This window comes from Rhincodon typus, chromosome 17 (assembly GCF_021869965.1).
Source record: "Rhincodon typus isolate 14 chromosome 17, sRhiTyp1.1, whole genome shotgun sequence".
In the NCBI taxonomy this organism is placed as follows: domain Eukaryota; kingdom Metazoa; phylum Chordata; class Chondrichthyes; order Orectolobiformes; family Rhincodontidae; genus Rhincodon; species Rhincodon typus.
In genome coordinates, this window is record NC_063348.1 from 35,032,901 (window position 1) to 35,060,526 (window position 27,626).

General features: G+C 42.1%; 1 protein-coding gene across 1 annotated transcript in view; it reads right to left on the minus strand.

Annotated features, from left to right (window-relative positions):
* Positions 1-27,626, minus strand: part of galnt18b (UDP-N-acetyl-alpha-D-galactosamine:polypeptide N-acetylgalactosaminyltransferase 18b) — a 236,023-nt gene that overhangs the window by 18,202 nt on the left and 190,195 nt on the right. The window contains exon 10 of the mRNA XM_048607031.1: positions 26,373-26,537. Coding sequence (XP_048462988.1) covers positions 26,373-26,537 — 165 coding nt within the window. The remainder of the gene's footprint in view (positions 1-26,372; positions 26,538-27,626) is intronic.

Consider the following 27,626-nt stretch of genomic DNA (forward strand, 5'->3'; position numbering starts at 1 on the left):
CAAATATCTCACCAGTGGGCCAAGTAATGTCTTCCCTAGCTTCCCACAGAGTCTGGGATGCACCTGGTCTGGTCCCAGGGAGATATCTATCTTTACACATCTTAAGACCACCAGCACCTCCTCTTCTGTAATATGGAATTTTTTTTAAGACGTTGCTATTTATTTCCTCAAGTTCTCTATCTTCCATAACCTTCTCCATAGGAAACACTGATGCAAAATACTCATTTAGTATCTCCCCCATCTCCTGCGGTTTCACACATAGGTGGCCTTGCTGATCTTTAAGGGGCCCTATTCTCTCCCTAGTTACCCTTTTGTCCTTAATGTATTTGTTGAATCCCTTTGGACTCTCCTTAACTCTATTTGCCAAAGCTATCTCATGTCCCCTTTTTGCCCTCCTGATTTCCCTCTTAAGTATATTCCTACTGCCTTTATACTCTTCCAGTGATTCACATGACCTCTGCTGTCTATACCTGACATATGCTTCCTTCTTATTCTTGACTAAAACCACAATTTCTCTAGTCATCCACATTTCCTACACCTACTAGCCTTGCCCTTCATCCTAATGGGAACATATTGTCTCTCGACTCTTGTTATCTCATTTTTGAAGGCTTCCCATTTTCCAGTTGTCCCTTCACCTGCCAACATCCACCCCCAATCAAATTTTGAAAGTTCTTGCCTAATAACGTCAAAATTGGCCTTCCTCTAATTCAGAACTTTAATTTTTAGATCCAATCTATGCTGTTCCATCACTGTTGTAAAAATAATAGAATTATGGACACTGGCACCAAAGTGGTCCCCCACTCACACCTCAGTCACCTGCCCTGCCTTATTTCCCAAGAGTAGGTCAAGTTTTGCACAGTGCATCCGCATACTGAATCAGAAAATTTTCTTGTACACACTTAGTTATACACAGAATTGTGTCGTCTTGAGAAACGAGGGATGGGCAATAAAGTATTGGCATCTTCAGAAATGCTTGCATCCTGACAAAAATCAGAGATTAATTGCAGATGATGCATTTTACTTTTGAAGGGATTCCAGAGAGAATAATGATAGCGGAGAAATCCATGCTGTATTTCATGAACTCACAAGTATCCACAGACCTTTCCGCTCTGTGTATAGTCTAACTGGTCTTTTACAATAGTGGATAATGAGCCATTATAAATCAACAACCCACTTTACACCCAGTCTAAATTTCTTACCCATCACCCATCCTCCTCCTAAAATGCTGACAGTTTCTGGGCACCCACTTGTGGAGTATAGCCTCTGTTTAATCCCAAGTTCTTACCCATTTTCAGTGGCTCATGGATAATGGATGTCAATTGGCTCATTAATGGGTCTAGTTGATATTCTGCTGCTGCCAGCCAGAATCTAGTGTTGATCCCTTCCGCCTTCTGACTTAACTGTGAGAGGTTTCCTCACTGAAGGAAGACTGACAAGAGGTCTTGTCCCATGATTACATTAGCTCATTGCAATGTTCTATACAAAATCCAGCACCTTGATTCAGAGCCAACATTATGGCAGAGACAACAAGGTGCAGAGCCGGATGAACACAGCAGGCCAAGCAGCATCAGAGGAGCAGAAAGGTTGACGTTTCGGGCCTAGACCCTTCTTCAGAAAATGGCAGAACCTGTGTTTCAATTCTTCATTGCAAATAGGGATAGTTTAATATTAAGTCCCTAAGTCCCTTATCTTCAGGCAGTTTATTCGTCAGGGAATTGGTGTAAAGGTGTATGAATTGAGCAAAAACCATGAAGAAGTTGATTGAAGAGATATTGAGTATGTGTTTTTTTACTGTAAGGAGCTTGTTTTTACAGCTAGGAATGGCTGTTCATGCATATAAAATGTAACGTCAATGATTGAAAACAAATTCACAAATGAATCAGAGAAGCTAAGCAGGTAAATGATCCAACTGAGAATATTGCTTCAGAGTTGACACTGGTACAAACATTGTTTTACAGCCCATTTTATCAGGTATATATCCTGTCAAGCAGCTCTACAGCAAGGAATAAAACTGTTGGGCCTGCAGAGACTAATGGCAAACAAGGAGATAATGAAGAACAGAACTTGTTCTTACAGTGTTTTACTGACGCATCTATATTTCTTAATCAGAGGATATTTCACACTTTACAGAGACTATACAGCAGAGAAATGGGTCATTGAGCCCAACTAATCAGAGTCCAGACTAGTTTTCTTTTTTCTTTCCTGGGATGTGCAAGGCTAACACTTCTTGCCCACCACTAATTTCCCTTGAGTAGAGTGACCTTCTGAACGATTTCAGAGGGCCTTCAAGAGTCAACAATATTATGATGGGTCAGGAGTCATATGTAGGCCTGACTGTGCAAGAATGGTATATTTCTTTCCCTAAGCAGCAAGAGTGAATCAGATGGGTTTTTACAACAATTGTTAATAATTTCCACAATCATTGACTAGCTTTCAATTACAGATTTTATTAATTGAATTTAAAGCTCACCAGTCATCATGGTGGGATTTGAACCCATTTCCCAGAGTTTCAGTATCATTTTCTATGCCCCTCTCTCTCTTATGTCCTCGTTTAGTTTTCTTGTAAAAAACATCTGAGCTATTTACCTGAACTATTTTCCAGAGCAGCCAGTTCCACATTCCAGCTGCTGTCTGAGTGAAGAAACTTCTCCTTGTTTTCCTATTGGATTTATAAGTAACTATCTTGTATCTATGACACCTACTTTTGAATTCTCCTACCAGTAGGAACATTCTCCTTCTACCTCAGCTGCCTAATCTATTCATAACTTTTAAGATCACTATCAGGGCGGGTCGAACCTCTGTTCAATTTTTCCTGATAGCTGTAAAGTTTGTCTGTTACCATTCTGGTGAAACTTATTTTGCACTTTCTCCAGTTTCTCAGTGTCCTTTTTATAATAGAGGGACCAGGACTGTGCACAGTGCCCTGAGTGTGTCTGACTAGGGTCCTATACAACTGCAAACCTTGTGATACCATTGCACAATCCTGCCTACATACTTTACTGATAGAATGAAACTTGCAATCTAACCCATAACTCGGTGAATCAGCTGTTCCCAACTGCAGCATCCTATCTGACACTGAATTGATCTTCAGACTCCTTATCCTCTCCTTCACAAGGACCACCTATGTCTACCTCAAGAACATTGACCATTTCTAACCTTCCCTAGCTCATCTACAGATGAAATATTCAGTCAAACTATTGTGACCAGATGAATGTATGAAAGCCTTGTAGAGCCATGGTGTATACATAATGAGGTGAGCTCTGTACAATTGCCTGAGAAAATGTAGAGTTCTATGTAGAGTGCATCAGATGCCTTTGCCTCTATGTTCTATTTTCTAAAACTTGCTAGAGCTCACCATGAAACCCTCCATGAAACTCCCTGAAATTCAGCCCCTTTTTGTTTTCTAATGCTGCTAAGAAGCTCGTTGGACATTTTATTATGTTAAAGGTGCTACATAAATAAAAAAAATTGTTACTATTGTGTTATTTTCCCCTAATCAGCTCAGTTTTGTACCTTTTCCTTTCACCTGTCTGGGAGATTACCTGGTGGGTGTCCATGTCCTGGATGAGGCAGATTAATTTTTAGGGGACAGGATGGATGAAGCAGAGGGACATTGACAATTTAATATTTTTGGTTGCTTGTTTTCTCCATCTCTTTGTTGAGTTTTTTTTAAAATTAGAAGCAAAAGGGATAGAGTAAGTATATCAACCCACCTAGTGCAGGAATGTTTGTATGAGTGGTATCTCAATGCATAACATGCCCTCACCTCTGCATCAGTTCTACTGAAACTTGAGTACAAAAATCAAGGTGGATGTTTTAGACACTATAGTATTGGAGGATCAACACAGTGCACTGTCATCGAGGCAGTATTGAGGCAGCACTGCACTGTCAGAGAGGCAGCATTGATGGAGCATTGCACTGTCAGACTACCAGTACTGTGGGAGTGCTGCTCTGTCAAAGGGGTGATGCTGAGGGAGCACTGCATTTTTGGTGGAGCAATACTGAGGAGCACTGCATTGTTTGAGTGACCATACTAAGGGAATGTTGCATTGTTGTTGGTACTGTCCTTAGGATAGAATGTTAAAGTAGCGTCTGTCTAAGGTGACTATAAAGGTCCCCTGGCTACTGTTTGATAAACAGCATTCTCCCTGCCATTCCTACCAAATTCACATTGTTGTTTGTGGGATCTTGCTGTGCACAGCTTGACTACTGGCTTTCCTAATAACTGCAGTGACTGCACTTCAAAACTACTTGGTTGTGACATAGTTTGCAATGTTCTGAGGTCATCAAAGGTGCTGAGTAATTGCAAGTCTTTTGTTTTCAATACGAGGATCAGTCTAACTATGTGAAAGGCTGGTGTTTAACTTTTAGTGATATCATGCAGGCCACATTTTTGGCTGTAGCTGTGGGCTCTTCAAGAAAGAAAAGATAGTTTAGCCATGACAAATCAAGAAATGGTGAAGATAGCTTGAAAAATTGGCTCCTGTTTTGCTGAAACAATACAGTTCTACTGAGTGTTAACAAAATTTCTGAAGAAGGGTCCCGACCCGAAACATCAACTTTCCTGCTCCTCTGAGGTAACTTGGCCTGCTGTGTTCCTCCAGCTCCACACTTTGTTATCATTACAATAATTTTTTCTTTAAACAGACTTATGAGAAAACAAATTTTGAAGAACTTACATTTACTTACTTTCATTATGTCCCAACAGGTTTCACAATGAAAAATGAATTAATTTTGAAGTAATCAGTGGAAGTTGATTTAAAAACCTCCGTGAGTTACAATGTATTAAACTTTGAAATTTTTCTTCAGCAAACGCTTCCTTTCCAAAATGGGACAATTAGAAGAAAAAGAAAAGACTTGCATTTTAATAGGACTTTTATAAATTCAGGGTGTTCTGAAGTGTTTCACAGCAATGAGTTACCTTTTGAAGTGTAGTTATTGACGTATTCATAGAATCCCTGCAGTGTGGAAGCAGGCTATTCAGCCCATCAAGTCTACACTGACCCTCCAAAGAGCATCCCACCCAGACACATGCCCCTACACTACTCCCATAACCTTACATTTCCCATTGCTAATCCCGCTAGCCTGCACATCCCTGGACAAAATGGGCAGTTTAGCATGGCCAATCCACCTAAATTGCACATCTTTAGACTGTGGGAGGAAACCAGGGCGCCCAGAGGAAACCTATGCAGACACGGGGAGAATGTGCAAACTCGACACAGGCAGTGGCCTGAAGCTGGAAATGAACTGGGGTCCCTGGATCTGTGCGGCAGCAGTGTTAACCACTGAGCCACCGAGCACGTAGGGAACATTGTAGTTAACTTGCGCACAGCAAACTCTGGCAAACAGCCATGTGATAATGACTAGATAATCCTGCCACAATCAGATAATAAGAGCACAGAACTCCCTCAATACTGCACTGAGTGTGACAACCTGGATTACTTGACCATGTCTCTGAAGCAGGGCTTGAACTCATGACCTTCTGACACAGAAGCAAGAGGTATAGATACTCACTGAGTCAAACATTTTGCATTCAGGTCTTCCATCCCACATGCAGTCAGCATGGTTTTAAAGCCCAAATCTGATTGCATTTTATCATTCGTTATCTCTTTCCTTATAATTTCTTCCTTTTGTATGTTCTTGCAACCTCACTGCTGCTGCCCTACCTAAATCCTTCACTGGATTGCTCAAGGTAATAGATCAATGCTTTCATTTCAGTTTGCCAATCAAACTTTCACTGCAATCCAATACAAACAGAAAATACTACAGATGCTGGAAATGCCTTCCTGCTAAGGAAGGTCTAAACAATTTTTCCAAGTGATTTGAGTGTGCTTTTCAACTTCATATTCTTGGTTGGATTTCATGGCCACAGGTTAGCTGGGCCATCCCTCCACACTGTCCTGTGTGAAGGATTACTTTGGGTCAGTAACGCAATGTCTTCATGCTAGTCTTTGAAATCACAGAAGATGAGGAGGCACCAAAATTGGAAGCACATCCATATCCAGATGGATCATGGCTTTGTAGAGCAATTGCTCTGCCCAGGACTGTAAGAAACTACAGAGAGTTGTGAACACAGTCCAGTCCAACATGCAAGCTAACATTCCATCCAAAGACTCCATCTATACTTTTCGCTGCTTTGGAAAGGCAGCCAACATAATCAAAGAGCCCTGCCACCCCAGTTATAATCTCTTCCAACCTCTTCCCTTGGGCATAAGATACAAAAGCTTAAACACATGTAGCAACAGATTCAAGAACAGCTTCTTCCTCGCTGTTATTAGACTTCTGAATGGACCTCTGAAATTTAAATTTAATGTTGATTTTGCTCTTTGTGCACCTTGCTGCAACTGTAACATTGTATGCTTCACTCTGTTATATTACTCTTATGCGCTCTGTACTATATGATCTGCCTGTACTGCACACAAAATAAAACTTTTCACTGCACCTCAGTACATGTGACAATAATAAATCAAATCAAAACAAAAGCAAGCCACTAGGCTTGTTTAAAAGCCACCAGAATACAACTTTTCATTGTCTGCTTCACTTTCCGCTGGTGAAAGGGGAAGAGATTTGGGAATGGCTGATATGATGAGGCAGTTTGAGGGCAGAATAAAAGATGTGGCACTGGAATTATGGGCTGCAGAAAGCTGCTGATACTGCAGGTGTAGGTCGCAGCATCTGTATGATTTTTGAGATTTTTTTAAACAAAGAATTTTGAGGAAAAGCATGAAAGACACATTCAGAGAGCAGGAGACATGTACATTTTTAACTGCTACCAACTTCCTGTTCCAGAATAACCCGTCTGCTGTAAAACACCGTGCTCCAGACTCCCAGCTGGCCGTGGAGCCTGCCATCGCATTTCTAATTAGCTGCCTTCCTGCTGGGCAGCCCCTAATGTTTGAAGGAAACAGCCATCAGTGACGCTGTAGGAGATTCACGATTGATTAGCCACACATAGGCAAAATGTGAAATAGTTGGAATTTAGAAAAAACTAAGTCTGTTAATATTTATTTTAAGCGGTAGAGGTCCATTCTATTACTAAGTTGCATTAGTGCACTCAGCGGTGGTAAGGAGATGCCTCAACTGAAATCAGATATTTAACTAATTAAATAAATCAACACATAAGGAATGACTGGGCAGATGATGTGTCGCAACTGCAGAATGTGGGATGTTCTGGATGCCAGTGTAATCCAGTACAAACATGTCTGTAGTAAATGTCTGTGATTCGATGAGTTTCAGCTCCAAGTTATTCAACTCAAGGCTGAGTCACTGAGATTGTGACACATCAGGGAGGGGTGAAGTTACTTTTAGTTTAGGGACTTCTGATTTGGTCAGTGCTCTATATTTTAATGCCAACCAGGGAGCAGGCCATTCTAGACCTGGTAATGTGCAATGGATCAATAACTTCATGGTAAAGGACATGCTTGTGATACTATCACTATATCGTAGTATGTGACCTGAAGGTATCAAGGTCTCAGACTGCATTTTAAGAGGGGCAACTTGGAACATGACACTGAAGAAAGCATGCTATCGTTTGTAATCAAATAGCTTCATTTAGCCCAGGTACCTGAGACCCCGTGACTGTAAAATCTGTATATATCAGAAGCTGTAATAAAGCCTGTTGAATCTTTCAGTGTGGTGTTAGTAAGCAAGTACAGCAATTCATTGGAAGGCAAATGGAATATGGCCATTTATTGCAAGGGCAATGAATATACAAGTATGGCGGTTTTACTAAAAATGCACAGGGTCCACCTTATGGAGTATTGTACATACTTTTGGTCTCCTTGAAAAAGGATATAAGGCAGAATTTTTTAGGGGTCTGAGCAATGTGGACTATGACTCTATGGAGAAATCTGTGGCAGAATTGGGTGACAAGTAAGGTAAGGCCCATCTCAAAGTCGCAATAATTTTGCCACATCGTTTATGTTCTACGCAAGATTCTCACTAGGCAGCGGTGAGATGCCAATTGACAGTTATTATTGTTTGTTAAATATCTTGTTAACAACCTAACTCTCCTCAATAATATTCACCTTCCCATCTTATTGAATGCATTAAACAATCTCAACTTTGGGAAAACTCGACAAAGAAATCAGAGTGACCAACTGGCAGATTCAGCTTACCTCCTGCTCTGGGCAACCTCCATGTTGGACACCAGGCACCAATATCTCAGGGCACACTCAATGGGCACCAGCCACATGCACCGCATGTCCACGGATGTTGGCATCAGATATGTGCCAACCTCTAACAACACTCATGGCACATCTCTGACTCAATCACAGGAAGCTTCTGCACTTCAATACCCCACCCTGGGCTGCACTAGCAACTCTCAATGGCAATGCGGCACCAAGGACACTGTGCATTCAGGGACACACATCCAGCTCATGGACTCAACCAGGCTGCACCTCCAGGCTCTTTGCTCACTCTTATAGTGCCCAATTTGTGCCATCATCCAGAGATACCAGCCTCATATTACTGTTGTCTTGCTTTGCCATTTAGCACAGGTGCAAAGCCATAAGCTTGTCATGCTTATGGTAATCAGCAGGTCTCAGTCGATTGAAGGAGAATAGCCTTCACTCTGGGGAACTCAGAACAGGAAGACAAGGGAAGCCACTGAAAACAGTCCAGGGCATGCTCAGGGAGGGCAGAGACAGGATCCTCACCACGGATGAGGGGTGAAGAGCCAAATATCAGGCAGGCACCTGTCTTGACTCTTTCTGCCCTGTTGGGATGTTTTCCTCCTGGAATGAGAGTGAGGCAGGTATTACAGGAGATACAAGTGGGTAGCACACCAGTTACTTTTCGAATGGTGAGGAAGTGTCCTCACTGAGCGATTAGGCAGTGCAGAGAGCACACAGGGTAAGTGGCATAGGGGGTTGGGGTGGGTGAGAGCTGATGGGCAGGCAATAGTGAGCATGGTAGAGCATGAGCCTTAGTGGGAGATGAGTACAGCAGCAAAGACGGAGCGTGAGGTATTGGAGAGAGGATAGTGGCATTTACCCTGGCAGCATGGGGAAGGACATCAACCTTTACCTTTCAATGCAGGCACTACTCCAGACAGCTGAGACTGCACTGACTCGGGTGGCATCCTCAGGCCAGGCTAGCAATGGTCTGGTGTTGAGGCCTCCACTGCTGGTCCTGGGGGAGAAGGATGTCCCATCTTCGCACTACCCCATCCAGGAGTACCTCCAGGTCCCTGTCTACGAAGAACAGTGCTGATTTCTCCCAGTCTGCCATGTCTGGGACAACTGTTAGAACAGTGCAGACCACAGGCTTTAAACAATGATGGCAGTGTTTTAGTGCATGTCTACTGAGTGGGAAATTATTCCAGGAACAGCACATGGTAAGGTGGCGGGGGTGGGGGGTGAAATCAGACATGAGAGACATCATAGGGGAGTGATTGGTAATTAGTGAGGCGACTTTGTTAAAATACAGGCAAGTGAACAAAAAGATTTGACATCACTTGGACTTGGCCAGGATTCAGCCATAATTACTGCCGAAGCAGTTCAGAGAAGGTTCACTCAGCCCTCCCTCCCCATTAGCCCCATCCTGTCAACATTTATCAGACTCCAGAAACTAATGATGATCCCTCGTTCAGTTCATCACTGACAACAGTAACCACTCCTGATTGTGCTGGCAGTACTGAAGAGAGAGTGAGAGAGATAAGCAGCTCTCCAGAGGGATTCCTGCCTGACTGGGTCCTTGATCAGGTATGAGATCCAGTGTTGTCCTGGAAAGTGCGTGATTTCGCTTTAGTAGTGTTGGGCCTCCCAGAGAAAAGCATTAAAGGGTTTTCAATTGGTAGGTGGGACCCTTGTCACCAACAGTAAATATCACCCCATGTTAGTGGTGATAAAATTCTTAATTTCTGCTGAAGTGCAAACTTACTCCGATTTTAATTGACCCACCATCAGTGACCATGCCTTCAACTGCTTAGACTCTAAGCACTGGAATATATATGGTCTACAAACCTCTCAGTCTCTAAATCTCTCTTTTCTTCTTTAAAGCCTAATGGTCATTGATCCTTATATCTCCTCAGGTAGCTCAGTGTCAGAAGTGCCGTGGGATGTTTCATTAATTTAATGATGCTGTATAAATATAAGTTGTTGAAGAATAATTCATCCATTACTGTTCTATTCTCAAACTGTGCCAATTTAATAGCATGGTATTTTTCTGTGAAGCTTTGTTCTGATGAGTCAAGTGCAGACTGCCCAAGACAATATTCCTGCTAATGTGTTAACATAGTATCTGCTGAAAGCTGGCATTAGATGCTAATTTAGTGTTTGAGGTGCAATTCCATGATTAATTTAATCTGTTGCATCTCAACCACTAAGACCTGATTACAGTAAACAGCATTCACTCTGACTGTACAGTAAGGATGTGTTAGTGACTGATCTGAAGGGACACTTCAGCAGCAACAATAATGGAGATTTATGATCTGTAAGCAGATTATTCAACAGCAACAAGGCATATAATATGAAGGCAAATTCATAAAATCATAAAAGGGACTACATAAAAAAGCAGAACCAAAAAGGTAATAATGTCTGGATTACTACCTGAGCCACGAGCAAATTGGCACAGAGTCGACAAGATTAAAGAGGTAAACACATGGCTGAAAGATTGAAGTGGGAGAAACAGGTTCCAATTCTGTGGTATTGGCTCCAGTTCTGGGGAAGGAGGAAGCTGTTCAGATGGGATGGGCTCCACGTGAACCATGCTGGGACCAGAGGACTGTGGATAAGATGCGTTCGGTTGCATGGAAAATTATGGAAAAACTTAAAGCGGGGGAGGACTCAGCAGAGGTCAATAAACTTTACAGAACAAGCAGAAGGGCAGAGAGTATAGAAAGGGTCAGGAATCTAACATCAGGAACAGCAGATAAGGGGACAACTATGAGAAGGGGGCAGTCACCACTGGACTGAGGCTGTTGTACTTAAATGTGTGCAGTATATGAAACAGGGTAAATGAGCTTGTAGTGCAGGTTGAAATTGGCAGGTATGATGTTGTGGGTATCACAGAGATGTGGCTGCAAGGGGATCAAGGCTGGGAACTAAATATCCAAGGATACACGTCCTATTGAAAGGACAGGCAGATGGGGACAAGTTGCCTTGTTAGTAGGAAATGAAATTAAATTGATAGCAAGAAGAGATATTGAGTTGAAAGATGTAGAATCTGTGTGGGTAGAGTTGAGGAACTGCAAAGGGAAAAAGACCCCCATTGGGAGTTGTGTACAGGCCTCCTAGCATTAGTTAGGATGCGGAGAAGAAAATAAATCAGGAGATAATGCCTTTCTTACATTCCTTTTCTATGACAATTATTATAGGGGACTTCAATATGCAGGTGGACTGGGAAAATCAGGTTGGTAGCAGATCCCAAGAAAAGGCAGTCATGGAACGTCTACAAGATTGCTTTTTGGAGTGACTATAATATGATAGAACTTACCTGTGGTTTGAGAGGGAGAAGCTGGAATCAGACGTAATGGTATTACAATTAAGCATAGGTAACTACAAAGACAAGAGGTAGGAGCTGGCCAGAGCTGACTGGAAGGGGAGCCTAGCAGGGAAGACGGCAGAGCAGCAATGACAGAAGTATCTGGAGGTAATTTGAGAAGCACAGCAGAAACTTATCTCAAGGAAGAAGAAGCAGACTAAGGCAAGGTTGAGGCAACCATGGCTGACAGTGGAAATCAGGGACAGCATAAAAGCTAATGAAAAGAATATAATGTGGTGAAAATGTGTGGGAAGCCAGAGGATTGGGAAGACTTTAAAAACCAGCGGAGGATAACTACAAGAGCAACAAGGAGGAAGAAGATGAAATATCAGAGTAAACTAGCTAGTAATATAAAAGAAGACTGGAACAGAGTGTTTTTAAAGATATCTAGAAGGTAAGAGGGAAGTCAGGGTGGACATTGTTGTGCCGGAAAATGAGGCTGGAGAAGTAGTATGGGGAACAAGGAATTGGCAGACAAACTGAATAGGTAATTTGAATCAGCTTTCACAGTGGAAGACAACAGAATGTCAATGCGGTTGGAGGGCAGAGGTGAGTGTAGTGACCATCACTATGGAGAAGGTGATGGGGAAACTGAAAGGTCTGAAGGTGGGTAAATCACCCGGACCAGAAGCACTACACCCTAGAATTTGGAAGGAGATAGCTGAGGAGATTGTCGAGGTGAACTAGACTTCCAGATTGCTGAACACGGAAGTGGGAGTGGGTATTTGTGGATTTCAGTTCACTGGTGGTCACAAAAAGCCTCCATGTTGATCACCACATTTCAGCATTTCAGGACACAATCCATGGCCCCCAACCTTGTGTACTCCTTGTCCATGGACACTGGCATCTGCTATTTGCCAACTCCTCAGGATCTTCACAGCACCTCTCCAATCCATTTGCAGGAAGGCTTAGGAAGTATAGACCTGCATTGCAGGTTACACTGGGAACTAACATTGGAAGGCTGCAGCAGGGACACTTTGTGTGCAAGGACAGGCACCCAATGGATTGGATCAGGCTCTATCTTAGGGCTGCTCACTAGCTGTTCTGGCACTCATTCATTTAGCACCTACCTGCTTGCTTGCAGCATCCCTTCTATTGCCATGCCTAATAACATAGTCACACTACCAGGCAGCTTGCCTTGCTGGTCAGCAGTTCTCGGTCAAGTGGGAGTACTTCTTGCTGTAGAGCACTATACAACATCAATCTCATACTTACACTATAAGGTAGCAGCTTAATATGGCAAAAACACAGCAGGTGCAGCAAGCCATGTCTCAAAGTCTTTGGGGAGTAGTACTCCCCCATGGAGGAAGCTCCCTATGGCAGCCATCAACCTGTGCCAATGGAGGTAGCTGTGTCCCCTAGCATGGTTCCACTCCTACAGCCTCTGGGCTAAGAGGACCATTACCTCCCACATATCTGCCTGCTGCTCCTGTTTCTCCCTTTGCGTGTTGATGAAGTCTGTGTTTGCTGACACCACAGAGTCCTCTCCTGTCTGGGGTTGAGCAGGTGCCTAGTCTTCAATAGTCCTCCAAGTGCCGGCAGCACTTTCTTCCTCAGCCAAATGCGGAGCTGATGCAGTGAGCAGCTCACCAGATTGTATCCCCAGACTTTCTCGGTTCCCACCAACGGGTCAGTATCTGAGCTGGCAAGGGGTGTAGAGGAACGTCTAGTTCTGAGGAAGTGTCACCAGACCCGAAATGTTAACTCTGATTTCTCTTCACAGATGCTGCCAGACCCACTGAGCTTTTCCAGCAACTTCTGTTTTTCTTTGTGAAGAGGAACTGTCTTCCTCAGGGGTCGGAGACGTGCTTTGTAGTAGAGCTGGCCATTTCTCCACAAGTGCTGTGAATATGCCTTCACCTATCCTGGCTCTTCCTGACTCATAATGTGCTATTTGCTCCTGGAAAGTGAGAAAGGAAGGGATTGAGTGAGATGAAAGCCAATGGTCTGGCTATTAGTGCTGGTGTAAGTAGTTGATGGGCAGCAGAGATCATGCAGGGTTATTGGTGTGGAATGTTGCTGGGATGAGGACAGATATTGCAGGAAGTAGTGAGAATGACAGAGCATGAGCTTTAGCGGGAGGTTGGTGCTTGTCGCAGGGTTAGCAAGGTAGCAGAGGGAAGAGCATGGCACTCACCTTGGCAGAGTGGAGAAGGCTATTGATTTTCTTGCAGCACTGTTGGCCATTCCAAATAGAGGCCCGCATCTTCATAGTCTCACCAATTTGTTAACAGGGTCTCCTCCATTTTCTGTTGTATGGCTGATTGCTCCATTTGCACTAAGATCATTGCTGGAAAGGAATACTTTCCTAAGAGTTTTTTTAGTGTTTCCAACATTCTAGCTGTGTATGTTTATCTGCAAATTTAACTCCCGTCAAAACCAGAAGTCCGTCCAGACTTGGTATTTTGGCACAGTCTAATAATTTAAATGCCAGATTAGAGAATTTCCAAATTAAATTTCTGTAGTCTTGTGTATAATTTACTGAATTCCATTATAGTATTGTACAATACTTAGTCTATCTAAATTGGTCAAAATCTGACTAAGCCTGAGAAGGAATCAATAAACCACCTTTACATTAAATTTTACCCATGAAAGTAAACAATCTGTCCAAACCTTCATTCGTGTTCAACTCTTCAGGTATCAATTCTGAAAAAAAACCTTTGTTTCTTGTCTTGTTTCTTCATGGTAAGTAAAATGCTAAGGCCACACTTTGTTTCATCTTTGGTAAAGAAGTAACCCAGATCCACATGGTTACTTCATTCTTCCACTGGTCATAAGGTTCTTTTACAGAAAACTGATGGGTAATCATACCTCGAAACTTTACGCTTTCATTTAACTATCCTCTGCTACCAATGTTTTACACTTAAAGATAACTGCTTTTGAGCAGAATCCATGTCCACACATTTATTGAGAGATTTACTTCAGTTTACTTCGGTAAAGAGCATGGTCAGTGTGAGAAGACTTCAGAAGAGTGAGACAAAGGGCATGTGATTATAGAATCATCGAGTTATACAGCATGGAAATAGACCCTTTGGTCCAACTCATCCATGCTGGCCAGACATCCTAAACTGGCCTAATTTGCCAGTATTTGGCCCATATCTCTCTAAACCCTCCCTGTTCATGTACCCATTCCGATGCCTTTTAAATGTTGTATTTGTACCCCTCTCCACCACTTTCTCTGGCAGCTCATTCCGTACATGCACCACCCTCTGCATGAAAAAGTTAATCTTTAAGTCCTTATTAAATCGTTCCCCTCTCACCTTAAACCTATGCCCTCTAGTTTTGGACTCCCCTACCATGAAAGAAAGACCTTGGCTGTTCATCCTATCCAAGCCCCTCATGATTTTATAAACCTCTATACGGTCACCCCTCAGTCTCTGAGGATCCAGGGAAATAAGCCCTGGCCTATTCAATTCGGTTCAGAGTGCATTTAGAAATATGTAATATGATCAAGCTAAGGCATCATGACTTCATGAAGGAGAAATCAAGCCTGACGAGTTTACTAGGATTCTTGAGGGAGGATAGATAAAGTGGAAGTACCACTGCCAGGCTGCTGAATAAGATAGAAGCCTATGGTGCTGAATACAGTACATTAGCATGGGTAGAGAATTGGCCTACTAACAGAAGACAGAGAGTTGGAATAAAGTAATCAGTGGAGTGCCACAAGGATCTGTGCTAGGGCCACAATTATTGGGTTTGAAGGCAAGTGGTGAGGATGAAACAAGGTCTGCAGAAGGATATTGATGGGTGAAGCAATTGGCAAAGATTTGTCAGATGGATTATAATGTGGGAAAATGTGAGATTATGCACTTTGGCAGGAAGAACAGAGGAGCTGAAATATCATTTAAATGAACAAAGTCTGCAGGAAGTTGCAACATAGGGGATTCTTGTGCATGACTCACACAAAGCTAGCATCTAATTCAATGGGTAATCGGGAAGGCAAATGGAATGTTGCCCTTTATTTCAAAGGTAATAGTGTATAAAAGTCGCTAAAACCTTCAGAAGCACTTAGTCAGAACACGGCTGGAATATTGTGAACAGTTTTAGGTCCCTTATCTAAAGAAAATATACTGGCAATGGAGGGAATTCAGAGAAAGTTCACTCGGCTGATTATGGAGGGACAATATTATGGGCACTGGTTAAATAGGATCGGTCTGTCCTCATTGCAACTTAGAAGAATGAGAAACTTACATTTTAGGGGGCTTGAAAGGGTAGATGCAGAAAAGTTGTTTCCCCTTTGTCAGAGAGTCTAGGACCAGAGGACAGATCTCAGAATAAGGGGTCACACATTTTAAGACAGATAAGGAGGAATTTCTTCCCTGAGGGTTGTGAAACAGTGGAATTTCTTTACTGCTGATGGTTGTCAAGGCTACTTGTTCAGTATATTCAAGGCTTAGATGGACAGATTTTTAATCAGGAATCAACAGATACGGGAAAAAGGCAGGAAAGTAGAATTGAAGGTTATAAGATCAACCATGATCTCATTGAATGATAGAGGTGACTCATGGGCTGATTGGCATACTTCTGCTCCTATATCTTATGGTCTTAATCATACTCCATTAAAACCACACATGAATTACTAGCTTCCATATTTATACAAACAGTTCACATCCAAGTCAATTTTAATTACTATATCCACCACTTATTCCCTTGTTCCAATGGTTTGTTTCATTATACCTTCAGGCCATATTAGATGGTAACCATTTAATTAGTATGTGATTGGACTTCTGTCCATTTCCTGGAGGAAGTTCCAATTCATAGCAACTCACCAAAGATTCTTTGACAGCACATTCCAAACCTGTGACCTCTGCCCCTTAAAAGACAGCACATGCTTGGCAACACCACTACCTGCAGGTGCCCCTCCAATCCTGACATATGTAGCCATTCCTTCACTGTCGTTGGTTGCAAAATCCTGGAATTGTCTTCCTAACATCATTGTGGATGTACCTACATCACACAGACTGCAGCAGTTCAAGAATGTGGCTCAACATCACCTTCTAAAGGGCACCTAGGAATGAGTAATAAATGCTGGCCGAGTCAGTGATGCGCACATCCTGTGTATAACAAATGTTTAAAATAAAGTTGGATTTCTGTTTGTCTCCTGGAGGAAGTTGTACCTCAGAGCAGCCAGCTACTTGGAGGTCTGTGGCCCTGCACCAAATTAGGATTATTATTGCCAGCTGCCTTGTATTTCAGGAGGCCCAGGAGGAAGAGAAACCATGAGACCCAGGATGCTGGTTTGGCAGGACCCAGTGAGATGGTGAGAGAGCATGGTGGATGTGACGGGGGACAGATTGAGGGAAGCCAAGATTGAGGGGGGAGGGGTGTCTGAATGGCACAGAGGTTTGAGGAAGAAGGCTGCTTTCCCTACCCAAATTTCACGAATCAGAAACTTGTAGGGTTAAACCTGCTGCACTGCACTGTGGTCACAGATCTTTCCTGCTGCCTGTTAAATCACAGCAAAGGTAGGATGTGACCTATAATTGGGAATTAATTGCCCATTTAAGAGCCTGAATTGGACCCATGGGCAGGTGACCCAGCAATCTCTCCACCCCTCCGCCTGTAAAAGCATTGTGGGTGAAGGTGGGTGTGTGATTGGCACTGGGGCTCCAATGGCACATTGCCCTAATTTACAGGCCTGTCCATTTGTTTCCCACCCATGGGTGGGGCCTGTACATTCATGGGCCAGAGTTAAAACTGGACCCATAATGCATGCATCCATTTACATTGGCAAACATTTTAAATTATGTAATTGTTCAAACTGTTTATGCATTCACATTAAAGGGTGCAATTCATTCAATTCTCCCAGTTCACTAACATACAGCTTCTCTTTGCTTAGCTCCCTTAGTTACAGTGAGTCAGCACTTTAAAGGATTTTGTAGAGCCTGAGGATACTGTGATAAAATCTCAAGTTTGAAAAATCTAAGGTAATGAGATTCCTATCTTTAAAAATTGAATTCACCATGGAATCATGGGTTCGTTCACACAGTATTAAAACGGAGGGTTTTAGAATTAGGTGAAGTAGTGTGTTTTTATCATATATATCATATCGTCATCTTTTCACTGTCACTGGGTCAAAATCCTAGAACACCTTCCTAACAGCATTACAGTTGAATCTACATCAAAAGAAGGTGGCTCACCATCACTTCTTCAAGGACACTTAAGCTTTGGCAATAAATATTAGTCTTGCCAGCAAAGTCCACATCCTGACTAAAATATTTCTGGATCACTTTCTTTTTACTTCCATTAGCAAGAATTTCTATGGTCCCTTGTGCTTGGAAGTTATGAGCTGTTAAATTTACAAATGGACAGAGATGAGAAGCACCTTATGTTAAACTTGTGCTGGAATCTAAGCTGAGTCTCAGAAGTGAATATGGACTTCACCCAAAGAATTCCACACAATGACGCAGTAGTAAGCTTCAACCAGAATAATTATGCAATGCTTGAGATAGTGCAAACCCTAATCGTAACCTTTTCCTTTCAAATTTATTGTTTGCGTAACTATGAAAAATTCTGATTACTGTTGATTCTCACTGATTTCTTGACAGTTCCTTTCATATGAATGAATGCAATTTCCATTTCAACTCAAACTGATAGTGCTACTCAGTTACGTCAATCATGAGCTAATTCCATGGAACATATGAACATATGGATTAAGAGCAGAAGTAAGCCATTTGAGCTGTCAAGCCTACTCTGCCACTCAATAAGATTATGGCTGATCTGTTTGTGTTCTAAATTCCTCATTCCCATCTGTACCCAATATCCCTTGTATCCCTTGCCCCACTCGTACCTTAAAAATATTCCATGCTCCTGCTCTCTGTGGCAGAGACTTCAAAGCTCGTGTAACCTCAGTGAAAAATTGCCCTCATCTCTATTCTAAAAGGGCAACCCCTAATTTTAAAACTGTGTCCTTTATTTCTAGACTCACCTGCAAGAGTAAACACCTTTCTCTGTTCACCTTGTCAACAGTATTCAGGATCTTAGAAACATTAATCAAATCACCTCTGAGCTCCAATGAAAACAAATACACCCCGCCCTACCTATGCTCATAAGACAGCCTGCTCATTCCAGGTACAAACCTTGTTTTCCAAGTATCCAGTTATAATCTTGAATGATTGATCCTAATAATTTCCAACTGACAGATGCCAAGGTAAATGGTCTACAGTTTTCTGCTTTCTTCCTTCCTTGAATAGAAGGATCAAATTTGCTATTTTCCAGCCTAATGGAACTTTTCAAAAAGCTAACAAATTTTGGAAAATTAACACCAACAAATCCGCTAGCTCATTAGACAACTCCAAGAGTCTAGGAAGAAAACCATCAGGACCCAGAGATTTATCAACACGCAGTTCCATCAGTTACTCCACAGTGACTGTAATTTTACGAAGCTCCTCTCTTCCTTCAAACTTCTAACTTAAAGTATTTTTTGTATCCTCTATAGTGCAGAGAGAAGCAAAATATTTATTCATTGCATCCACCCTCTATTATTAACTACTATTACCTTCCCACTCTTGCCCAATACAGGACCAACACTCTCTTTACTTAGTCTTCCTTTTAGATAACCTGTAGAAAAACTTTGCTACCTTTCTTTACATTTCTAGATAGTTTACTCCTGTGCTCCAGTTTATTAGTCATGATTAATCTTTTAGTCATTCTCTGCCATTCTTTGTCTTCTGATCAGCCATTTGACTTGCCACTCACCTTTGCACAATTATATGGCTACTGTCTGGATGCTGGTAGGCCACTCCCATCAGTGACTTCTTTTCTGTGTTATTTCTCATCTCAACCCAAAAAGATTCTATACTCTGATCTCTTGGAGCAAGGTCATCTCCAATTTTTGCATCAATATCATCATCAATTAAGTGCCACTCTTCCATCCTTACTCAACTTCCTATTTTTCTTAAATATCACGCCTCAATGTTCAGAACCCAATCCTTATCATCCCGAAGCCAGGTTTTCATAGAATCATAGAATCTATCGGGGGGGGGGGGGGGAGGGTGTGTGGGGAGGTGGGAGGTGGCAAGAGACCATTTGGCCCATCGAGTCTGCATCGACCCTCCAAAGAGTTATCCCACCCTATCCCCGTAACCCTGCAGTTACAATCGCTAATCCACCTAGCTAGAATCATAGAATCCCTACAGTGCAGGAAGAGGTGAAAATCTGAAGCTTGAACAGATTAACAGAACTAAAAGAAAATAATCAGTTCCTGCAATTGTGTCATTTTCATGAATATACGTTGACTGAGTCCAAAGTGAGAATTGATAAAGCAAAAATATAACATTAACAATCCTTGCAAGCACAGCCACATTTATCACTTCATCAGAATTATAAAATTGGTAGTCTGTCTAAACCACAAATTAAACACCACCACAGCCAATAACATTAGTACATTTTAACATTCATTGGTAGCATATTTATTATCTCCATAGACTGGATGCATATGACATTTTAGTTTCATGACGAGGTGGCTTTGAATGAAGAGTTTTACTGCAAAAACTATACTCAGTTTATTTGTGTTTCAAAGCAGAATTAATGGTGTTTTAGAACTTAGTATGGCTGACTAATATCAATTGAAAACTGTAGTAATATTTACATCAGAAATAGAGGGCCCATTTGGCACAGACTTCAAAACTTAAACCTGTGAAACCTAATAAATATATAGAATTAGGTCTAAAGTTAGAAATGAGACATGAATTAATACAATGTTTTTAATAAACACCCATCATCAGTAATAAAGAAAATCACTGAGCTGAAATTTGTCAAATGTTAACAGATACCCTTTGCTGCTATTAACAACGCATTAAAGCTTTTGCTGGGAGTGTAGAAACAAACAGGAGTGTATTCAAAGAATTTAGAGAGAAATTTCCATTAGAGTTTACCCTTTCAAACACAGGATAAGACAACATTTATTGTAAACAGAGGTGTGAATAAATCTCAACGTGCAATAAGAGGAGGACATCTACATAATGGCTATCAGACCATATTATTCACTTCAATATGTAATATCAATTCATAAAATTTGGTATGAATGCTATGCGCCTTTAGCTTGTCCTTTTGTTATCTGTTTAGCATTTAGTTTTGACTGTTAATATCTTCTTACTTTGTATCTCTTTGTCCCTTCCTGTCATTATCTGACCTTCATTTTTCAAGTTAGTATTTTGTTCACTTGCCTCAACTTAAAGCTTGATCTGTTAAAATTACCCAGGCTTGATCCCTTAGTCTCATTATTTATTTGAAAGTCCTCTCTAGTTCCCTTGTTGTACAGTTCATTAAAACTCCAGTCCCAGCATGGTTCAAGTATAGAAATCAGGGGAAATCAGCTGAATTTAATCATTAAAGAAAAGCAAAGATTCAGCTCTTCAATACCAATTAATTTTGCTAGTACCAGTTTCCAAGCTATCAGAGTCTCATCAAGCTAAACACATAACATCCTACCAACATAGCATCAAGAAAGAGTTCTGACTACATGTTAAAATGCATTGTGACGCATTGTCATATTCATGCTTTACGTAAATGTATCAAATAGCTACTCACTCCTACTTCATCTCCAGTGATACCTGTGCAGTGATTATGACAAGGTCAACAAGGTGGACCCCATAGAATATGAGTTCCCTGATTGGGGCTGTTAATCTGGTCTAATCAGGGAGCCCTGGCTGACTGATAAGAACAGGAGTGTCAGTCATCCTGTTCACTCTAAGAGCTGGGTCTGTGGGAACTGGATCAGTGTCATGTTCTCTCCACTTGTAAATAAAGGGTGACTTGGTGACAGGATGTCACTCTGTGGAGTTAATTTAGCTCAGCTCTCTCATTCCAGGAGGAAAATGGCCCCCTAGAGGACAGAAAGACGTCAAGGTGGGTGGTGGACTGCCCGATGTTTAGCTCCTCACCTCTTATGTGTTGACTATCCTTACTCTGACAGCTCTGATTGGCTGACTGACCATTTCCAAACCTTAGACTGGTATCAAAGGTTGCTGCTGTTGTGCTGTGCCAGGACCGCCTAAGCCCCTATCAAATACCTACACACCCATACTTTGTCCTGGATGGTGTTAAGCTTTTTGAGTGTTGTTGGAGCTGCACCCATCCAGGCAAGTGGTGAGTATTCCATCAACATCTGACCTGTGCCTTGTTGATGGTGGACTGGCTTTGGAGAGGCAGGAGGTGAGTTACTTGCTGCAAGATTCCTCACCTCTGACCTGCTTTTGTAGCCACTGTATTTATATGATGAGTGCAGTTCAGTCAACGATAACCCCAGGATATGTGGGGTTTCAATGATGGGGAATGTCAAGGAGTGGTGCTTAGATTGCCTGTTATTGGAGATGGCCATTGACTGGCATTTGTGTGGTGTGAAAGTTGCTTCGCACTTTTCATCCCACATTTCTGCCACAAATCTCACAATAGCCCGCCACTCCAAGCTCTATAAGAGTCTTCCAATGGTGATTCGAGCTAGATTTCATTCTGGGATCCGAATTGTCCAGAATTCACACCAGCCGGGACCATAACAACAGGAAGAACAAGGAGTCCATAAACTCCCTAGAAAATAAGATTCTAAATGGTGTAGATGAATAGACAGAGCAAGATGTACAGATATATAAATCACAGAAAGTATAAGTTGAAGTTGACGCAGCCTTATGAAGGGAAGTCAAGCCCAGGGATTCATTTCTAGTGGGGTAGAATTGAAAAGTGGAGAAATAATGTTGAACCTTGGTTAGGCTACACCAGGAGTATTGTACTTGCAGTTTGGTCTCTAAAGAAGGATGTGCAGACACTGTAGTCAATGCAAATCACAAGGATAGTACCATAACCAAGAAGGTACACCTATTAGCAAAGATTGGAAAAGCTGGAGTTCTGTTCTCTACAAAAGAGATAGCTGAGGGAGACTCTTCAAATTACAAGTCGTCTTGATAGGGCAAATGGATCAGAGATGTTTCCACTTGAAGGTGACCAGAAGTAGAGGCTATAAACATAAGATCGTCACTAAAGGAATTCAAGTGAGACGTCTTTACCCAGTGAGTGATGAAAAGTGTGAATCTCACTACGACAGGGAATGGTTGAGTTGAATAGTACGGATAGATTTAAGAGGAAGTTGGATGAGCACAAAGGGTAGTAGAAATTTCTCTCCCACTGGATTTTGAGTCAATTTTCAAGGCTGAGACAGATTATTGTCAGGTCAAAGAAGTGGAATAAAACTGGTGAATGGAGTTAGGGGAAAAAGATCAAGCGTGATCCACTTGAATAAAAGTATACATTAGAGGGACTGAATGTCTTGTCCCTGTTCCTATGTGAATTATCTCTGTTCTCCAGTTGAAATTAACCTGGGTCAAGTGATACCCATTGAGGTTCTTAACCGTACAAACACATCATCGAAGCAGCATCTGACTCCAATAGCAGATGTGGGATTTGCTGGTAGCTGTTCAACAAGGCTTGCAGCTCCCCAGAACATACTTCGAACTTTGATTTAAGAATGGAAAAGCAGAATATTTTTGAAAAGTGTGAAGCTCGTAAATGTTGATGTTCATTGGGACTTGGTACAAGGAACACCAGAGGTTAGCATGCAGACGCAAGTAGCAATCAGGAAAGCAAATGTCATGTTAGGCTTTATCGCAAGGGAATTGAGTGCAAGAACAAAGTAGTCTTGCTTCCGTTGTAATGGGCCTTTGGTAAGATTATTATACAACATGCCATTTTGGTCTTCATATTCCAGGAAGATGTACTTGCATTGGAGACAGTGCAACAAAGTTTCACAAGATTGGTCCCTGGAATTAGAGGGTTTTCTTGTGATGAGAGGCTGGCTAAGTTGATTTATATCCTCTGGGATTTTAGAAAAATAAAAGTTTATGTAACTGAAAAGAATCAAGACTATGAAGTGGCTTAACATTGTAGGTTATGCTGTTTTCCCTGGCACAGCCTCAGGGTAAGGGACCAGTCATTCTGGGGCCAGGCTAAGGGGCCAGTTATCGAGTCTTTACTCAAAGGGGTTGTGACTCTTTTAAAATTCTGTGCTTTTGATTATGGATGCACCATTATCAAATATATTTAAGGTTGAGATAGACAAATATGTGGTATTTCAGGGAACAAGCGCATGGGGGAATGGGGGAGGTAGAGATGTGGAGTTAAAGCCCAGATCAGCATTGATAACGCCAAGTGATTGAGTAAGCCATATGCACTACTCCTGCTCTATTTCTTATGTTCTTTTGGAATAATAAAGATAACTGAGAGTTGGCCTGGAGCCACTCACCAAGCACATTGTGTGGGACTTTAATCCCTTTGGAACGTTGGCTCCCCGAATGGTGTCAGGTGGATCCAGCTGCCAATTCTGGCAGTGAAGTGGATCACCGTCTCTGGTAATGGATGTCTCTGTTTACCAGCACAATCCACCAAGCTCCCTTGCTTTAATTATGCTTAATAAAAACCAAAAGAACTGCGGATGCTGTAAATCAGGAACAAAAACAAAGTTGCTGGAAAAGCTCAGCAGGTCCGACAGCATCTGTGAAGGAGAAAACAGAGTTAACGTTTCGCGTCCGGTTATGCTTACCCTGGCTCAACCATTCTGATCCCAAATACTGTACCAGTTTATTTACATGTAAAGCATCTCTTACTATTTCCTTTAGTTTTAGACTAAAAAGAAACAAGATCTATATTTGTCTTTGTCTGTCTGTACGAGAGAGGGGAATTTAAGTTAAAGTTAAGAATTTAAGTCATATTGATTTATATGTTAGTAATTTGTTTCATCCCTAAAACCAACACGTTTGCAGTAAACAGCTACTTTCTTATTCAGCTTAGAAATTTGGAGAGTGCTTTCTTTAAATGAGGGTCTGTCAGTCAGGTCAGTTGGTGATTTAGGATAGTTTATTTTTTTTCCCATTTGTAAATACTCTGGGAATAGTGAGGCTTGATTCCCAGTGCACTACCTCAATCTGTCATGACAACAGTTCTAGGGGAAAAAAGGTAGGGGAGTACAATTAATTGAATAGTTCTAACAAAGAGCTGGCATGGACACAATGGGATGAATGATTTCCTTCTGTGTTGCACGATAAGTCAGGCTAAATTTTCCGTGAAACTGTTTTGTCAAGTGAGATTGATGGCAGCCAGTCTGCCGTACCTTAGAGTGACTTCTCTTACAAATTCTTCTGATCTTTACTTCATTACTCATAGACTCAGGCTCTTTTTTAAAAAAATCACACAGGATGGAGGTGTCGCTGGCTAGGCCAGCATTTATTGCACATCCCTAAGAGTCAACCACATTGCTGTGGGTCTGGAGTCACATATGGGCTAGACCAGTTAAGGATAATAGATTTCCTTCCCTACAGGACATTAGTGAATCAGATGGGTTTGTCCTCACGACCGAATATGGTTTCATACTCATCATTAGACTCTTACTTCCAGATTCTTTTTTTATTGAATACAAATACAACCATCTGCCATGGTGGGATTTGAACCCAGGTCTCCAGAACATTGACTGTGTTTCTGGATTAATAGTCTAGCAATGATACCTCTAGGCCATCACCTGCCCTGAGGTGCTCCTCTTGGGTGCCTATTTCAGGGAATTGCTCAGCCGGAGAGGTGGAAATGTTTCCAGTTCCAGGACCTTCCAGTGATCATGTCACTGGTGCCATAAGTCCAGATGTATATCACTTCAGACGCTGCAAATCACAAATCACCCCTCACACCGTGGTGCTTGACCATTATTTACAAGAACATGGTACAGAGGGAAGGACAGCACACTCCCTGCTTCACAGGCACAGACCTACAGATGTTGCTGGATGGGACGGTAGAGAGAAGGGAAGTCCTTTTTCCTGAAGACCACCACAGGAGACTAGACCAAGCCAGCCTGGACCCAAACTGCAGCTAAGTTCAGTGCGTCTCCTGGATGAACTGGGACATGCAGTGGTGCAGGTAGAAGGTAAATGTATTTCCTGAGGTTAAATGCCACCATCTTCTCTCTGGTGCCTACATTCACACAGCCTCCACTCATCCTAACTCTACCTCTGCACTTGCCTCTCACCAAGGCCCATGAACTAAACTCTCATTATTGCATGATCATGGCCACTCAACAGCTCTCACCTATCTTATCCTCCCAAACTATGAACCCTTGCTGTTCTGTTGCACTTCCTACTCACTCACTCAGCACACCTTACCACCCCTTCCTTGTCAGGCATCACCACTAATTGATCTTCCTTCCACTCAATCCCTCCCTTTGGCTCACTGCAGAAGACACTGGCTCAATACCAGATCCCTGGACTCTGGTAGGATCAAGTGCGTGACTATGGCCAACACTCAGGACTGGATTAGGACATACCCCTTGAGAGACTGTGGCAGTACTCCCAACTGACCACTGTCTCTCTTCACCCCACTGAGAACTGTTCCCCTTTGAATTTCACACACAGCCATTTGCAGTGTTTTCCCTGTGCAAACGAATGGCACATGCTGCAGGTGTGCTGTTGATGGAGTACAGCAACATGTCCACCCTCAGGCAGTGCCTGCCTCTGCCTCTACTCTAAAAAGCAAAGTGAGTGCTCAAAGGTTAGAGCCAGTGCTGACGTCAGTGAGTGAGAGCTAAGTAAGCAATGTCAAGTAGACTGAGGCTGGCAGCCTCCAAAAAAATACAAAGTGAGTGAGTGAGTGCTAAAAAAGTAGGCTAAGAGCCATAAGATGCATTCTGTGCAAATGCTTGAGATGCATATGTGTCCCTTCACGCAAAGTGACCTGGCAGAAGCGCGCAAGGTGTCTCTGAGCTCCAAAGTAAACTGTTGAAGGGCTAGCATGGCCTCCAAGTTAGTCCAAAAGCAGGTATGATGGTTCTAGTTGAAACTTAAATGAACAAAAGCTCCAGGGTATTCAATACATCGACTGTAGTCATTATCTAACCATAGTATTCATGGCAAAATACTCACCTGAGTAAAGAGCCAATAAAGCTTCATTCGCTTTGCTTTAGCGTAACTGCACTCAATCAGTCTAGGCTTGTTGTTCACATCTACCAGGCACTTGTTGTCATCATCATCAATAGTAGGACTCAATATCCCCACACGGATCTGCTGGTTGCTCATGTAGTAAACGTTCTGAAAGAGGAAGATGGAGAAACATCAGCTTCCATGGCCACACAATCAATGCATCCCTAAACATACTCATTTCATTCATTCTCTTGTTGCCCAACCCTTGTTGGCCTTGGGAAGATGGTGGTGGACTTTCTTATTAAACCATTGATTGTGAGTTTGATATACTTGTCACTTCAGAGCTAAAGTAAGAGTCAAAGACTGGAGTCACAATAGACTGGGTAAGGATGACAGGTTCTTTCTCTGAAGAACTGGATGGACTCATTGGATACAGTCAAGAGACTCACCTCAAAAACAGCAGGCTGCTCTAAAATGTCTCACTTCAACTGATTCTAAAACTTAAAATTACAAACAAGGTTAAAACAGTAGATTCAACAGGAAGTAAAACAATGAACTCTTGTGGTATACATTACTGATAGAGGCTTTAACTGAATCAGGGCATACCATAAAAGAGACCCATTTTGTCATTTCTCCAATGAAGCTTGGGCTGGGAAGAATCTGAAATGGCTTTGAAATCTTCATTTTCAAGAAACAGTGTTGATATTCAGCAATGGAGGAAAGGAACCTGGAACTGGATATCGGTCTTCCATATCTCTGCCAGACTCTGAGACAGGGTTTCCTGATCTTCAGCTAGAACAGCCCAGTCTCTCACCTGGTCCTCAAGAATGATCTTTCCGAACCTCGAATGGAGTTTCACAGATGAACAGTAACATGTCTTCGGCATCCCTACCAGGGACTCCCTCCCGAAACCTCTCCAACATTTTCCCTTACATTACTCCTTTAAACATTCTTCAAAACCTACCTCATTGATCAAAATTGTGGTGACATGTTCATATCTCCTTATGCTACTCAGTGTCAAATTTTGTCCAAGAGTCACTCCTGAGTATTTTTACCACTTTAGAGGCCTTACACAAATACAAGTTTTTGCTAAATGCAGTCAATATGTTGTCTACCAATTATGATAACACATCTATTTAACAAAACTTTATTTAGTCAGAGACAACAAGGTGCAGAGCTGGATGAACACAGCAGGCCAAGCAGCATCATAGTTTGCTCCTATGATGCTGCTTGGCCTGCTGTGTTCATCCAGCTCTG